Source organism: Nesoenas mayeri, assembly GCF_963082525.1.
Source record: "Nesoenas mayeri genome assembly, chromosome: 20".
NCBI lineage: Eukaryota > Metazoa > Chordata > Aves > Columbiformes > Columbidae > Nesoenas > Nesoenas mayeri.
Window position 1 is genome coordinate 3,836,097 of NC_137569.1, and position 17,679 is coordinate 3,853,775.

The following is a 17,679-nucleotide window of genomic DNA, read 5'->3' on the forward strand; positions in this document are numbered from 1 at the left end:
CTGGCTCCTGCCAGCAAAGGAGGGGAGCAGAAACAGCAAAATGTTAGCGCCCTGGGACTTTTGATGCTAAGTTCATTGCTGCAGATGCTTGTGCCTGGTAGATTTGTGAGCCCTTGCCAGGAAGGGAGATAGATGTCGGCTTTCATAAAACCCACCCATCCATTTGCAGTTTCCTCCTGATCGCAGCAAAGTGTCTCTGGTGGGACGGTGTGTGCTCCCACCCAGCCCTGGTGGGAAGGAGGGGAATTTTACCTGAAAGGCCCCTTCGGCCCCTTCTCTCCAGCTCAGAGAGCTCAGACCAGCTGGGAGGGCTCCCTTCTGCCCAGGGCTCAGCAAAATGGAATTGCTACAGGAATTAGGCAGGCTTTTACTGCTGCACACATGACAACCGGCAGATTTTTGGACAGGGTAAATCACAGTGTGATTCCCGCAGTGCTGAGCCCCCGCAGAGCTCCTCTGATCCTTCCACTCCCGCCCCAGTTCTCCCAGCCAAGCCCCAGCACCGGCTGCCAACACACCAAGGACAGCCTGAGCTCTTTCCCTGCTGGGGGGCACATAGTGGAACAACGAGCTCAACCTTCCGCTCCAGTGTGCCAGTCCCTCCCTAGGGTCTCCTTCTCCTGCTTTAATCCCCGGCGGGACAAGGGAGCTGGGCAATGAGCGGAGGAAAGCCAGCAGCAGCCGGGAGGGAGAGCTCTTTGCTCAGCGAAGGAGCCTCTCTAAAGTGCTGACGGTGTGAGGCATCTTGGCTTTAATCTCCAACAGATGTTCCCCCTGCCAGGAGAAGGCCTGCAGCAATGTCCGCTGAAGGAATCCTGCTTCTCCCAACAGCATGCCCGTGCCAGGTGGCTTCCCCTGCTCTGGCTCTCCCCAGAGCAGCGTATGCTCCTACTCTGCCCCTCAGCACCCACCACATGGGGACTCAGAGCCCAGCAACACCAGGATTCAAAGATTTAAGCAAAACACAGCCCTAAACCAGACACAAACTCCTCCCTCTACCCAAATTCACATCTCCAGGTTTTACCTCCGGCTTTGGTGGTCGGTCAAAGCGAGACAGATGGAAGCAGATGGCCAGAGAGGCAGGAGCAGGGAGGAAGGCATAACCCTGCGACACCCCCCAGGGCAGGGTCATCCCATCGCTCTCCCGTTCGCATTTACAAAACCTGAGTCCTAATTCTGCCCGGAGGCTGTGGGATGGGCTAACTCCCGGAGGGGCAGCCGGGGGGTGGCAGCAGCCTGGCAGGCTCTGGGCAGTGTTTGGCATCGGGGAGCAGTCCCCAGCTGGCAGCAGGCTCCTTGGGCACCTCTGAGAGCGGCAGAAGGTGCTGGCTGTGCCCCGTAGATGGCACTCACTGCCACAGAAATCCCTGACAAATTCGGAGCTGAAGCATAATACAGAATGGGTGGAAAACATCCTCCTTTGCCAGGCTCCCGGTTCTGTGTTTTTTTTTAGTCCTTCCTCCTACCCCTCACAGCATCCCCCACTCCCAAAGATGCTGTTATTGGCTTTATAGGACATAACCCACCCCTACACCCTTTCTCCTCTGCAGGTCCTATGTAGCGACACAGTGTCTGTCACTGATTTTGTATCCCTGTCCCCAGCTGCTGTGTCTCCAGAGTCACTCACGCACAGCGAGGGCAGGGAGAGACCCACACAGGGTGCCCAGGAAAGGCTTTCAGCCAGGAGGAACTCAGGGATCTGTGCACCGGCACCCAGCACCAGCTGCCCTCGGCATCCCCCTGCTCCTCCGGGGCTGGAGGCGGCCACCGAGCCCCGCTGGCACTAGCCAAGCCCCTTCAGGGCTGGGCTCTCACGTACCGCTGCAGCGGGAAGAGCGGGGGGTCAGTGGGGCGGGACAGAGCCCCGGCTTTCTCACCGCTCCGCCCCGCCGCATCCCCGTCAGCATCCCCGGGGGCAGCGGCGCCGCCCGAACCGGGGACCGAGCGCGGCCCGGGAGCGGGGGGCGGAGGGGAATGGGGACACCCCGAGGGCGGTCCGCGGCCCCGATCCTGCCCCGGGGGCTGAGCCGGGCTGGCCCCTCCTCCGGCACGGCCTCCCGCGGGGCGGCGGGCCCCGAGCGCAGAGCGGCGGCGGCGGGGCGCGCTTCGAGCCCGCTCCGCCGGGCCATGGCGAGCGGCGGCGCCGCGCCCGGGGGCTCGGGCTCGGGCCCGGGCTCGGGCACGGCGCTGCCCACCCGTTTCCAGGAGACCGAGAAGCTGCTGGCGCCCACCGAGGGCCGGGAGGAGAAGGGCCTCCGCGGCTCCAAATCCTTCACGGCCGCCTTGGCCGCCGAGGCGGAGCGCAACGGGCACGGGCTCGCCTACAAGTCGGTGTCGGTCGGGCACCTGGAGGCGGCCCCGCTGTCACCGTCCCGGCTCAGCCTGGGCAGAGCCTCCTCCACGGCCACCAGCACGGCGGCACCGGAGCAGGGCCGCCCGCGGGACTACCTGCTGCTCGCCATGTTCTCCTGCTTCTGCCCCGTCTGGCCCATCAACGTCGTGGCTCTCGTGTTCTCCATCATGGTGAGTGCGGGATTCGCCAGGCGCCCGGACCCGCCCGGTTCCCTCCGCCGCCGCCACCGCCCTCGACGGCTGGAGCGGGGAGCCGGAGCGGGGCCCGGAGCTGTCCGCGGTGCTGCACCGGCGGGGACCGGGGCGCGGCGGGAAGCTGCGCGGGAGGAGCCCGCCCAGCTCCCGTTGAGATGCCGGGCTGTGCCGCTGCTCGGTTCTCGCAGGACGCTTCCATCGGGCTCCGGGGAAGGGAGGCGGGTGGAGGCGAGCAGGGGCTCTCCGAGCTGGCGGGGACCCGGGGAGAGGTGGCGGGATGGAGAGGGACGGTCTGGGATTTGGGATGGGATCTGGGCGCACCCAGGGCAGGATTCCGGGAAGCCCAGTGGCTCCGGGAAGCCCGGTCCCTGCCGCCAGGCAATGGTCCAGAGCATCTTGCCGGGATTCCCCGGGAAGGAGCTGCGGAGAGGCGAGGCAAGGACAAGGGATCTCCCTCTGCATCTCCCAAGAGCCGAGCCCAGCCCTGCAACACAGGGGAAACCCTGGCTAGAGGCCGGTTCCCACCATCAGACACTTCAAAGGGACAGGCTGCACCTGCAGCTCTTATAGTTGCCCTAGAGAAGCAATTTTTTCCATTAAACCTCTCCCCCCACACCTCAGCAAATACACCAACATCAGAGCAGGGGAGAAGAAAAGCCAACCGGCCTCCCACCCATCTCAGGTACAGGTGGCTCAGCCAGCACAGCCCTGCAAGTACAGCCACCCCCTTACCCCTCAGTAAACCCCACTGCTTTTATAGTCCCTGGGCACCTTTTATACCCTTGATTTGCAACAGAGGCAAATATTTTCTTTGAAAATCATCTCAGGGAAAGCAATTACCTGCTTACTACACAGAAATACATTGAGGGGCACCTGCAGCCAGCACTTCCCCCAAAACCACCACCAACTTGAAGGCAGGCACTGGCGGTTGCCACAGAAGGCCCTCTAGAGAGACTAGTTTCCATTTTGAGGAGGAATCATCATTCCTGCCAGTGCCAGCTGTCATCTGCGTCGTACAGTTGTGTGGCAGAGCCTGTTTAGGCAGCATACAGGGAAGCCAGCCAGCCTTGTTTGGCTTTGCACTGCAATGAGAGGGAAAGCAGCTCAGTATTGCATATCCATGGTAATAAACAAGGTCTCTCACGGGGATTTTCCAGCCACATTAGCCTTCATGCAAAATAGATTCTCACACTCTCCCTTGCAGGCGTTAGAGCCTCCAGCACAGTGGGGATGTGCCGTGGGCCACATAAGCCCCATGGGGTAGAAGAATAAACAGTAAAAAAAGAGTAGGAGTCAGTTAATACTGCTAGACAAGGAGGGAGGGGTGTGTATGTACTGTGTTAAACCCAAAAAGAGGCAGGACCAACAAGGCAATGCAACTATTTGGCTGCCCACTGCTCCCAAGGCCCTTGACAGCATTGACAGAGCCCACTCAGAGCTGGGGAAGGGGGTGCCCAAGCCCAGCCCTATGGGGCCACTGAGGCAGAGGGCACACTTGGATGAGCGCATTCTCCTGGACAAGGTTTCCAGCGCACACAGCACATTAGTAGCCAGTGCGCATCCTCTGGCCCCTTCACATTGGCCCCTGCGCTCCTCGTCCCGTGGGAGAATGGATTTGTCAGTGCCCTTTCTAGTCCTGGCCCTGCCTAAACCGTCCCACATGCCCCCCAGCCGCCAGCCATGGACCCCTGTGTGGTTAGCGAAGCAGGACCGTGAGTGATCCCTGCTCTGTGCTGATCCTGGGGAACTGGGAAACACCTGGCTGGGTCCTCCTGCCGGCAGGGACAGCTCTCAGGGGATTGCCTGATGTTTCCCCTCCTTACACCAGCAAGGAATTCAGTTCCCAGTGACCCCCGAGGCTCCCACAGGCTTAGGTCTCCCCACAGAATAAATGCCAGGAGCGCCTGATCACACGTAAATCTGAGCAGGAATCAGGTTTTCGTGATTCCTGGCGCCTGGTGGGGGCAGGGGGGCCCTTCCACAATGTGCTGACATTCCTTTAGCTCTGTAATTGTATTTTTCTTCCCTAAGTCAATGCTTTTTGCACATGAAAGCTCTTTTTTTTTTTTTTTTTTCTGGGTAATAAGCAGCGAGCAGAGAAGAAAGCAAATGAATGCTTTTGGGTTCAGTGTCTCATAAATCATTTTTCAAAAGCTTCTCTCAGATCCCAGCAGGGCCCACAGCCAGAGGTAGGAAAAAGATCTGCTCGGGCCCCCAGCCTGTTCCTGGTAACGCTGGTCTCCTGGAAATCAGTTACCTGGAGGCTCCTCCACTGACCCTTGGATGCATTTTCTTGACCAAGTGAGGACCTGGCTGCACTGAGGGGTTCAGGTTCCTCCCCAAGCTGGAGCAGGGGGGGCTGATGGACACAAGAGCAGCACAACCCTGTGGGACCCATCTCAGGGGTGTGCAGGGCACGGCCGGGTACCACACACACACACACGCTGTATTGTTGTTAGCGAATCCCTTCCCCAAAGTGCAGCCACATCAGGGGAAGAAGCAGAGAGGTCACTTACCAGCATCTAAAACTCCAAAAAAATGAAGTGATATGAAGAAGAAAGGTCAATCCAGCCAGAACCAACATAAAGTAATGCCAAGAGCAATTCTGCACAGCACTTGGTGTCCAAAATAAGTACTGTCATTCCCGAAAGATGTGGGAGAAGTCAAACTACCCTTACTCATTTTAAATGGCACAGTCATCTATCTAAGTCTGATGTTGACTTATGCCTCTCTCAGAATGTTTCCTTCAAAAAAATGCAAGTGGCGAGGATTAATGATTTATTCTGAGTAACTGGTGAAAGGCAGCAGAGTGCATACAAAGCCGGTTCATAAATTGGGAAAGATTGTGGGGGAAGAGAAGGTAACGATTCATCTTCTCCATCCCTGGGACTAGCACGGAAAAGCAATCGCCTTCATTTGCAACAGGACAACTAAGATGATCTATTAGGGAAAAAAAACCTTCTGAACGGTAACTTGAACAGATTGAAAACAGGGAAGATTTAGAACTCCTTTGAATCACCCAGACTTACCCGGCCCTGTGGGTGCTGTGGCACAACCTGCCCTTCCAGCCCCACTTCTAAGGTCCTTCAGATTTTCTAATACTCTGCCATAATACCCAGTCCCTCGGCACACACAGAGCGACTCGCTCCCCCGTAGCCCTCAAGCCTTTCAGAGCTATTCTGCCTTGGCAAGTCTCGATTAATAAACAAGATGCTCATGTTTTTATGTGGAAAGCAAAACATGGGATTAGTGATACTAGAGAGCTGTAATCAAACCATTCCACACCGATGAATAATATATGTACAGTAACAAATGCTTGCTAAACACCGCATGCCAATGCTGATGTATTTTTCACAATTGTTCAGGATAAATAAACAGCAAACACTTCCAGAAGCTATAGTGATAAATATATCGAATGCGTTAGCCTATATATTTTCCCTAGAGGACAGCTAAAACTGCATATTTCACTGCAATCTAACTCATACTCTGCAAAAATAAGACACTTGTTACAAAAACCTGAGCCTAACAAAAACCCCAAGTGTTGGAAGCTGCCAGTGCGCAGGGCAGGTATGCGGTCAGTCCTGTGCTGCTGTGTTCTCCCCATCTCTCACCACTAGCCCATGAGGCTTCATGTTGTCACCTCCTGTTCTGTAATGAAACTTGGCTGCATCCCATGGATCAGGATATTGTCTGTCAAATGTACCGTCGAGACCAGAAGGAACAAGGTCTTGAGCTCTCCTGATGTCAGCGGCAGGGACGGTGTTATGGAGGGTGGCACGGGAGCAGAGCGGGACGTTTGCGGGGATGCAGCTGCCTGTTTGAGGCTCTGCTACGTTATTCATGTGGGGATGCAAACTGAAATTACTACTTGGAAACCTTCAAAGCTGCATTTTACCTACCTAGGCACTACAGAACAGGAGCCAGCGCACAGCCTGGGCTGGGGCTGGCGAGTGCCGAGAGGGTAGCGGTATTAAAGCAGGATGAATGGGAAATGGGGTGGCAACATCAAGTATTTGTTCATTTGAATTCTCCATGATGTTTCACTGTTAGTGCTGGTTAGGTCTCCTGACTCTTAATTTTTTCTTTTTTATATTTAAAAAAACAAAACCAAACCCAATCCACCAACATTCAACAGGGGATCCTTTCCAGTACAGTTATTTCTGATACGCATTTTAGAAGGGGAAGTGGGATTGTTAATACACTTCCACCTTTAACTCTTTTTAACTAGCATATTTATTTCTTTAAGTCAGTTTCCCCAGCTTTAGCAGCCAGACCCCAAAGGGAGGAGCCAGCACATGGGACGGGCTTGGGGGGCTGCCCCAGATCTCCCTCTTGTCCCAAGACCCAGCTCAGCTGAGGCAGGTTGGCTGGAGACAGATGGGGAAGAAGCCTTTAGCTCACATAAAAATGTTAAATATTAAAAAGCATCTCTAAAGAAAGAACAACTGCTCCAAGGCAGTTAAAGTGTCTACAAAACCCCATCCCCAGTGAGATCAAGGGATTTTTCCTGACTCCTCCACCAGATCAAGGTAACAGACCTGTATGCTGGGCTCTCCTTGCCCTGCTCCCTCCACCCAGCCTACATTGCTTTTCTTTCCCCCCAATCCAAGCCTTCCCAACCAGATGAAAATGTTACCAATGGACCTTCAAACTCCTTATCCCATTTCCTTTCCTCCAAACCCACTTCCCGATGGGCTTCACGGGAGGCAGAAGGGCTCTGCATGAATTTGGGAAGGCTTGTTGGTCTGGAGAGCCTCTTCCCGAGCAGGCGGCTCCTGTTTTGCTGATGGAGGGGCTCCAGCCTCTCCACGGCGAATGCTGACACACGGTGAGTAATTCCACCCTAATAACCTTGCCGTGGCACCGCACAGCTGCCCTTTGCTAAGTGCTGGGTCCTCCCTTGGCCAAGAGCAGGAAGCCCAGTGCACTCGCTCCGGCAGGCTGGGGAGCACTTTGGGCTCATCTCTCAGCCGTAACGCTTCTCCCTCACCAGGAGTTCTTACCTTCAGTATCTTTCACATGGGAACCAAATGATTGCCAATTACAAGAGCAAGGAACAAGAGCGTTTCTTATTTAATCACTCACTCTGAAAGTTTACGCTGCATCAGTGTGTTAAACTTCTCCTGATGAGCTGTGCTTGGTCCTGAGGTTGCTGTGTGCGGGGAGCTCAGGTGGAGGCTGCTCTTGCCCTCCCTGCCCCATCAAGCACCAGGCAAGGTGTTGTGAGCCCATGCTCATCCAGTCTCATGTCCTTCCCCTTTGGGTGCAAGCCCAAATCCTGCTCAACCCTTCCAGCCCCTTGCAGCTGGAATCTGCTGAGCCCAAGGGTGGCCAGCCCTGACTGAGCAGCAAAGAGTAAAATTTCCAAGGGAAGCTCCAAGTTGTGCTCTCCATCCGCCCTGGCTTGCCACTTGTTCCCAAAGACAAGGACTGCTGTGATTTATCCCATTGAGAGCTTCTCGTTAAGATGCCAGTGCTCACCAACATCAGGTCCAGGCAAGTCCCGTTCTGGCTCCAACTCTTGGGGATCTTTCTTCACTCCTTACTGAGTCCACACAGGGTAATTTCCAGGCACTTGCTAGCGCCTTCCCCCAGCCCTGCCACAGCCAGGGAGCCCTTTCTGTTAGTTACAGAGCAGGAAAAGCTTTCACTGAGCTGCCTGAAAAAATCAATAGAGCAGCAGGGGAAATCACAATGAAACTAGAAGCAGAAAAGAGACGCTACCTGGGCTATTCCTTCCCTCCATACAGCACACACAAGAGCAGGAATTCACTGTAGAAGGAGTGCATTTAAAAACAGAGATGGCGAGCACAACCCATCTATGTTGATGCGGAAATTCAGGGTAATGCAGAGGCACCAAAGCATGTCCCAGCACAAGATGAGAGCCAGCAGTTCCTGCCGGCTTTGTCAAACCCGTTCCTCACACACACATTCAGCTCCACCGGCCAGCAAAGGGGCCAAGTGCTGCTATGGAAATGTCACCACTGCTTCTCTTTCAGTTTGTCGGGGATAGTTAAACTCGCAATATACATTGCCTCTCAATTTGCAGAAGATGGAGGCAGGATGCTTGTCCTGTACATGAGCTGCACAAGTGCAGGGCTAGCCCTGGGTGATGCAAACCCCTGCACAGCCCCATAGCAGCGAGCTCATCTGGAGAATGAAGTCATGAATTTCGGGGTTTTCCATGAAAGAGGCAGGGAGGGGCTGCTGCTGGCTGTGCTGTGCCTCCTGTCCCCTGCTGGGGCATTTCTCAGTCACGCCAAAAAAAGACAGACTTGAGCAAGTTCAGCTCCCACCCAGGGCAAGCAGAATGGTGTTCCAGGAGGAGACGGGGACACGTGTGGCACCCTGTGAGAGCCCAGGGCAGCAGATCCATCTCCCCGCTGACACAGCAGCTCTCATTTTGGTGACTACGGCCAGAGAGTCACCCAGAGCCATTCTCAAGAGCCTTTTTCTGTTTCCCCCCAGTCGAGGAACAGCGGGCAGCAAGAGGACATGGACGGAGCCCGGCGACTCGGCCGCATGGCCAGGCTGCTCAGCATCGTCTCCATTATCCTGGGGACCATCATCATCGTGCTCTACATTGCACTCAGCGTCAGAGGTAATATCTCCTTCTCCTTTCCCCAGCCCAGCTAGAACAGGAAGCTCACGTGGCTCCTGTCTCCAGCCCAGGACACACTTATCCACCACCCCCTAGGGCAGGGAGTGCTCCATTCCCACCCAGCTGCAGCGCTAGGGCACTAAGCACCCATATGGTCCAGGCTGGTTTGACCATCACCAGCTGCACACACACATAAAAACCAACTCAAAGAACAGGCTCCTTGTAGGAGCAACCCAAACTGTTCCAATGACCAAGATGGGAAGTCCCCCCTGTGCTGTCCGATAGTGCAGTGGTGACTGTACAAGGTCCCTCTGGTGAAAGGTCTTGCCCTGGCAAAGGCTGCAGTGGGTTTAGAAGTGTGTTGTGGGGTAAAAACCAAAGGGTTTCACATCATAAATCAACCTGCCCAGAAATGCAATCTCAAAATGTTTGGGGGACTTCCCAAACACTTGTCGAAACCAGCATGACCAATGGGCAGCGCAGCTCAAATGGGAACCTCAGAAACACTCAAAGCCCAAACCACGAGCACTGGGGAAACACCTGTGACTGCTGGAAGCTGCCCTAAGACTCTCTTTGTTTTACAGTTTCCTAGAAGACGTTTCAGCATGCAAATACCTCGAAGAGGAGGAAGACAACTTTCCTTTTGGGGTTTTTACTTTCAGCCTTGCAACAAAAAATTGTCACAGTGTAGGTGGGCAGCCCTAGACAGCCTGCTCTGGAGCGCCGTCTGAAGGAACGCATGCTTCTACTTCACCGCCTCTTGGAAACGAGTCCGGACAAGTGATGGGTTAAAATACATGTCACAAGAAGGAATGGGAAAGGACATCAGATGCCGAGCGGAGAGGAGAAGGGGGAAGTCTACTACCTCATTCCCCTCCAGCAAAATTCACGGAGCGGGGAGACAATTAAAGCGCAAGAGGAGGAGAGAGTTTCGAGAACGAAGCTTGTTTTAAAAGAGAAATCTAAGGCGAGAACAGGACGTTTCGAGGAATCCTCCTAAGAATTTTGGCACAAGTCACTGAATTTTTGGGGCGTTGTTGGTTTGGTTTTTAAATCGTCGAATTCTGTGTATCTACAGAAAAAAAAAAATAAGAAAAAAAAAGGAAAAAAAAAAAAAGAAAGAAAAAACAAAACACAAAGCTCAAACTGCCATCAGGAGCTGAGAGCTGTTCCACGGAGGAGGAGGAGGGCAGAGCTGCAGCAGGACCACGGCTCTGCTGCGAGCAAAGCGCAGCTGCAAGAGCTGGAGGATGTGGTGGGTGCTTTTGTATTTTTGATGAAAAAAAACAACAAAAAAAAGAGACAATGACCATTTGCATGCCTTTGGGAATGTTCTCCATGTCTGTTCCTACGAGCTCTTTTAACACTTAGGGCAGATCTCAGAGCTGGCAGAGCAGGATGTTGCTGCATGAGAACGCCAGGCTCCTTCTCACCCCAGTCCCATGGTGGGGTTTGTAATGGAAAGCAAAATAATGCTTTCTCTGTGAACCCGCACCTTTCTCTCTCTGTGCACCCAAAGTGAGGTTAATACTGTCCCTGCTGAGAAAAGAGCCTGGTTAATCTGTAGCAGCAGTACCGAGGCACGGAGAGCCCATTCTGCCCACTTATGTCACGTCATGTCCATCACACAAAAGCTTCAGAGTGATCCAGCCCCCGCCACTGTCAGTCCTCGTCTCCCTGACCCTTCTGGGCTTCAGCTGAGGGTCCTCCAGGAGATTTTCATAGGCATGGAGAAGGTTAAGGTCCCTGCCCCTGTCCTGCACCTCTCACACGCTCTTCTGCATCTCTGAAAATCTCCAGTATCCCCAGAACTGGCTGGGGTCAGTTCCACAAGCAGTATTATTTTTTAATGTTTTCTATTTATCATAACAAGAAAACAGACTTTGCTCCTCCCAATCCGCTTATAGGTGCCCCGTGCCCCACCACGTCTTCCACAACACGCGGTTCCTCGGCCGCTTCCCACGGGATCCGATCCTGACACGCTCCCTCGAGTCTCCGTCCATCCCCGTCCTCTCTTCCCGCCCCCAACTCCATCCTGGCCGCGGGTTGTTCCTGGGGTTGGTTCTCTATCCAGCCACCCAGACTATGCAAAGTTTCATCACCCGTTCTTTTATTCAGGCTTTGTAGATGGCTTCTGGCCATAACCATTGGCTCCGTGTCAGCCGAGCCTCTCTCTTCTGTCAAAACTTTGCGGGCACAAGTTGATGGCCAAGAGCTGCCACTCCCTGGCCCTTCTGTTGTCCCCACCCGGCAGCCTGGGACCTGGTAATCTGGAATGTTCTGAGAAATAAAGTGCTTCAGGCACTTCTGCTCCCTACCATCAACCTCCTGAAAAATAACCACAAACAAACCAACCCCAAGCCTTAGATCCCATCTAATGCTTCCAAGGGCTTGTCTACATGGAGAACCTACTGCACACCATGAGGAACTTCACAACACGACTGCTTGGCACTGACTTCGTCTTTGGGGTGCGCGAGTGTGCGTGCAGGGTTAGCACAGGGCAGGGCTGCAGGGTAAACCCACGCTGTAGTTACTCTGGAGTAACTAATGGGCAAAGCCACGGGCATCGCTGTGAAAACTCTCGTCACCTCTTTGACTGCTCATTTTAAAGTGTTTTCTTTTGCTAGGTGTTATTTGAATCCAGGGGGTAGGAAAGCCAAATCCCCTAGACAGGCTGTTAACATTTTTCTCTACATTAAAAGGGATTCCAGGGACTCAGAGCAATAGCACATCACTACAGCACTTTCTCGGGCTCCTTTCCTAGTGCTTTATTATAAACCATTGGCTTCTAAAATGGACCAAATTCGTAACCTTTCTTTTGCAATTAATTGTGAGCTTCAGCAGAGCCTACTGAGCGCTGCTCGGGGTGAAACGCGGCTTGCTGGCCAACACACGCTATTGTTTTTGTGATGCAGAAGGGCAGCCCTGCCTGTCCGTGCATCTTCTGCCCTTTGCTCTCTAAGCTGCTGAAATTCAGTTGATGGTAAAGCTGAGCAAGCTCCTCCCTGGGCTGGAAGAGCTGACATTCACGGAAAAGCACCACCATGAGTTATAGTACTTGAGAGCGCCAAGTATTAAGTAAGAATGTAAATGTTCTTTTATCATTATATAAAGCTTTTCATCTAAAATGCTTTACCACAGTTAAAGGACTAAACCTCCAGGAGATGGGTTAGCATCACGCTGCTCTAATTGCATGGATGGCAACGTTGCTCAGTCTCACGTGCACTGCACAGCTATGAAACAAACTAATTTTTCATTCGTCTCTTAATATAAATATGAGTGAATTTAGATTGTCTTTTAATCGGATTTTTTCCAAAGGGATCTCGGCAAAAACACACGCTACACTTCAAAATAGACTGAAATACCTGCAGTCGTAGGAACAAGGGGGCTTTGTGAGGCAGCTCGCAATGGTTCTTGCAGTAGAGGTACCAGAATTCATCTGAATGCAGGAGAAGGCAGCAGCTTTCCCAGAAACCCCTGCAGTGATGATTTATTGCATGTGCTCAAACACGGCTTATGCTCCTGTACCACCGGGCTGCTGAGGCGATTGCTTCTCATCTCACTATTCAGTCTAATGAAAAGCTAAGGCAAATTCATTTCATCTTTAATCTTTCTGATTAGATACCATCGTGCCACTCTGCACTCCTGAATACAGCTTTTTGGTCCTTATACTGCACTTAAATGCAGGGGAAAGCCTCTACAGTTACCCCTGACAAAATATTTTCTCTCTTTGTAACCTGGATCTTCAGTCCATGGGAAGGAAACTCCCCAGGGTTATCCAGAAAGTCTCTTCTCCCTGCTCTCTGCCAACTTCTCCGTACACTTCTCAGTCTGACATTTTGCAAAGGTTTTGTCACTAGCTCCTTGCTCTCCATGGCACACATGCTATTATCCCAGCTAAGCTGCCTGTTTGGCTCTTTTAGGTGCATTAACTTGTATTTGTGAAGGAAGGAGTTGCTGAGCCCCCAGCCCTTGACACCCACCTCACCCGTGACTGTGTTACCAGGGGGTAAATCACGGCAGAACTCCATCCTGAGGCCCCCAGCAGGCACGGTTCCTCCTTTGGTCTACACCTGGGGAACAACAGCATCCCTCATGACTTTTTGCTTATTTAGTGTTCACCTAAGTGCAAATTATTCTTTTTCCTCATCCAAGCACAAACAGTCCTTCTCCTTAACTTTGCTTTTAGCGCACAGGAATGCGATAACAAAAACTACGTAATGAAAAGGCTTTCCCTCTCCATCCCCACAAATAAGCCTTGTTACTTATGTCACAGCTCTTTGCCACCCGCTGCAGCCTCCTCTAGGCACACACATCAGAGCAGAATTGTCTGTGTTTGCAGCTATAACAGCCACGAAACCCTCAGGATTTGGGCAACTTCTGCCCCTGGTGAAGCCGGCGGTGGGGCAGAAGTGGGGGATCCAAGAGCCGTGGTGGTGATCCAGCCTTACCTGACAGCGAAGTCGAGTTGGTAGGAGGATAGCTTGCTGAAGAGATGGAGAAGGTGGGAAACATCTCTAAATGTGAGCTGAAGTAGGAGTTACGATCGACAAGTGTGAGGTCCTGGTGGGATATAAATACACGTTTGCACTGCTCGGGAAAGAGCCTTTGAGCGGAGCGCGTGGCTGGTGGCACCTCGCTGGCAATGGTGTCCCCAGGCTCTTCTCCCCAGGGTTTTGGGGACAGTCGGGGTCTGCAGGGTGGCACAGAAGAGCCCTTGCTGGGCACAGCAATGCTAAATCCAAGGCTTAAGCTGAACGAGCGATTTGCTGCTGCTGAGCAGATGTGCTTGTTTGGTTTCATACATCTTGTAGGATGCAATGACCGATGGTCAGAGAGGTCTAGCAGGAGTCAGTCGGTCACAGCAAACGCTGGCTCAGACCAAAGGAGGAAAGAAAGTGACAAAAAGTTTGATTTCAGTTTGCTGCATTGATGATGAATTTGCTTTTTCTGGTCGGCATGTCACTCTGTTCCAGTTTGCTCCTCCCTCCCCATCTTTGCCAGTTCAACTTGCTTTCTCATGCAATGCACAAGTGTCACAGGCTCTTCCCTCCCATCTTCTGCCTTTTCTTTAGTCCGAGACAGGTCTTGTTGGCAATGAGATGCCCTTGCTGGGCTTTGCTGAAAGGGGTTATGGAGGGGCAGAGAACCTGCTCCTCCGGGGCTGTGGACTCCAGCATGTACCGCTGCAGTAACTGACCTTCCAAATACAGGCTTCTCCATGTAGACAAGGGGAACAGATCCCGCCTTGGAGATAGAATTAAAACTCCGTTTCTTCTGTCTGAGTCCAGGGAGAGGCTGCAAAAATGCACTCACTGGGCTGGTCCCATGACTTGTTGATTTTTCCCCCTGATGCCCCCCATCTTGCCCTATCACTGTGTTACTTACCACAGAACCACATCCAGGGCCGCACGGTCAAGCTGAAATAATTTCAGATTTGAAGTCGATTTTTTTTCAGCATACATCCTTTAATATCGGCAAAGACAGATTTGGACTGAAGACTCCCATGCTTGGGCACAAGCCAAGGGGGTGGGGGGGCGAAAGCAGCCTTTTCAAAGCAGGAATATTTGTAAAGCATTTGCTGACACCAGTAGGTAGCAAAATTGAAACCTATAAATACCCATCCAGGATAAGAAACATCAGAAAGGGAACGTGTGCAGGATTCACCAAGGCAACCCTGACAGCACGTTGGGTGCCCTCGTTAGATGGTGCCCAGGAGACGACCCTTTGCGTGGATGTGCAGGGTCTCTGCCCCCACTGCCACAACCACCATCCATGCGCCGGCTCCTCCCGTTTCGAACTCAAACTGGGGGAGCCGTGTTTCACAGACAGCATGAACACATCAGGAATTGCAGCTGGGCGCTTCTCTTTGCTGATAAACGTTTCTTTTTCTGCAGGATGGTACGGTATATCTTATATACTTTCTTTGTATTTCTTGGCATGAGAAAAAAATTAAAATGTAACATGCATGGTCAAAGCTGAACTTGTTTCTTCTGTCTAAATTAGGAAAAAAAGAAATCCAAACCGGTCATTTAACTCTTACTTCATACTCCAAGAGCATGTAGATCAGCTGGTATTTTGGTGCAGTGGGTTACAAATAATACATAGAAGCACAGGGATGGGCTGGGGGGCAGCCACTGGGAGCTGCTGCTTCTTGCTGGTCCTGCCATTGCGGTTCAATAGGACAACCAAGTCAGAGAGAACACAGACAACATCCCAAATCTGCTAAGAAAACAAAATTATCCATCAAAACCATAGATTTCAAGAATGCACAGCGATATTTGGCCCCTACTCAGAAAGCCTAAACACAGGCTGCTCCCAGGAAGCGAGTACTTTTTAGAAGTTCCTTAAGCCAAGGCTTGAAAATTCAGCCATGACCGAAAACATTGGCTTTAGTCTTTTCCCAGGAGGAGTTGTTCTAATCAGGCTGGAAAGCTGTTGGTTGTGTGTAACACGCACCCCGGGTCACCACCGGAGCTGATTTCTGTGTAACCGCACAGCGGTCGGTCACGGCTGCTGATCCGTGCTGAAGATCAGTTGCACAACAACCTCATTCGGGTGAATCCTAATGCCCTCCAGGAATGAACAACAACGCAGCTTCCACCCCAGCTCGGCTTGGAGAGATTCACCAAGGCTGAGCTGGATCAGTTGCCTTCCTCTCTGCTCTGTTGCAATGTGCTTGAGCTCTCCAGACTTCAGGGTAGGACGTACTGGAGGTAACGTGGTCCCGCAGCCTCCCCAGGACCATTCCTTCCCTCTCCCGGCCCAGCACACACACACAGCATGCACGGGGATGGCAGGTGCCACCACCAGCAGCACGGATCAAAAATGAGGCTTTATAGCCTCAGAGCAGCTACCAGACACTGCACTTCCACTTCCATCCATATCTATGATGGGAAAGAAAAAAAATAGATGTGAATTCTCTGCAACACTGGCAGCCTGCAGCGTGATTCAGCAAGAAACGTATTTAATGGCCCCGTCTGGAACACGTCCTGCCGATGAGGTTCCCTCCAGGAGAGGCAGGTCAGGCCCCACCGAAATGGCCACGGAGGCATTGGGAGCGTTGAGCCGCTCCCCGTGGAGCCCACGGGGCGATAACCCAGCGGCAAATGCTGCCATGTAACAGATTCAGCCCTTTGACTTGCTGTGCTCACGTTTATTAGATGGTTATGCCCACGTTGGCCATGCAGCAGGATGAACAGGCCATTCAAGACCACCCCTCGGGTCCAAACCCAAGTCCCTGGGCCTCTGATGTGACACGGTAAGGCTGTGGTCTGCCTGTCATTTTCATTGGTAGTATAATGATACAAGGCCTTTTTCCTTTCTTAAATACGCAAGCTGTAAGGCTTTTTTCTGGAGGGAAAAAAACTAAATAGGCAAACCCCCCATATACTCAAAGATAGAGAGGATGCAGATTAAATGTTCACAAACTCATGAAAAACAGGTCTGTCATCCTCACATGCATCTCAGAAAACAATCAAAGGAACAGTAAATTGTTCTTTGGTGTGTCCATTCCCCATTGTTTTGAAAACTGCAAGTCTCAAAGCACTAATAGATAATAACTCAATAAAGTTCCAAGCTAGATCTGCTGGTTCTTACACCTAAATACTCTCCCCTTGTACCACCACCTAAATTAGTGGTCTTGTAGTGTCACATACTAGGGCTAGGATATCAGCTGCTCAAATTTCTATCTTCAAGAGCCACCAATGAATACTCACAGCCACGTGGGTCCAAACTTACACCACACCACAGCTACTCCCATTCTGCGCTGAGGCCAGACTTAGCACCATGCCCATGTTACATCTATTGCTGCCTCTGCGCACCCAGAAGTGCGAGAGGCGTCGCTGTCTGCACAAGGGCCCTTGGCAACGTGGTGTCATTGCGGCGGGGGTCCAAAGAACCACCTCTAGTTGTCCTGATGGAGAAACAAAATGCAGATGTTTGGAAAAATCAGTGTGCCTCACTCACCACTACTCAGCAAAGGGACTCGTGGCTGTGGCTGGTGGTACCTGTGCATGATCAGAGTCTGGGACAGGGTGGGAGAGTTTTCCATGAACAGATGCAGTTTGTGTCTCAGCACACGTCTGACGTTGCTTCAAGCCATTTTCGGCCTTCTTTGTGTATTGCTTAAAGAATTCAGCAGGCAAGAAGCCTGAGCAAGAAAGAACAAAAGGTTTTGTCCTGCAGGAGGAGGATTTTCCTCACTTAAAAACCCCCACGCCATGTGAAGATTTCCCTGTGGTGGCGAGATTCCCCTCGGAGCATCCTGACCGTGTCACCCACGCAGCCGGGCAGATGCAAGTTCCAGACTTCAAAGACCGAAGCTGACAGGCTCTCCTCTGATGTTTCGCTAAAGAGCTGGGAGTGCCAAGTGCTTTGGCCTCCTGTTTTATTAATATGCTGCTCTGATGGGCTCATGTATAATAGATTCGCAAAGGAACAGCAAGAGGTTTACATCCAATTTCCATGTTGCATATGTTTTCTACTAAACACTATAGACTCTCCATTCACCTCTTAATGTTTGTCTTCGC

The 17,679-nt window shown here is 52.2% G+C and overlaps 1 protein-coding gene across 1 annotated transcript; it reads left to right on the top strand.

Moving 5' to 3' along the window:
- Positions 1-2,127: 2,127 nt before the first annotated feature.
- On the top strand, positions 2,128-15,733 carry TRARG1 (trafficking regulator of GLUT4 (SLC2A4) 1; the record flags this gene model as incomplete). The annotated part of the gene is made up of 4 exons (XM_080356832.1): positions 2,128-2,523; positions 9,016-9,148; positions 15,046-15,049; positions 15,649-15,733. 4 exons carry the CDS (start codon positions 2,128-2,130, stop codon positions 15,731-15,733), a joined length of 618 nt encoding a protein of 205 aa, XP_080212958.1.
- Between the last annotated feature and the right edge of the window lie 1,946 nt (positions 15,734-17,679).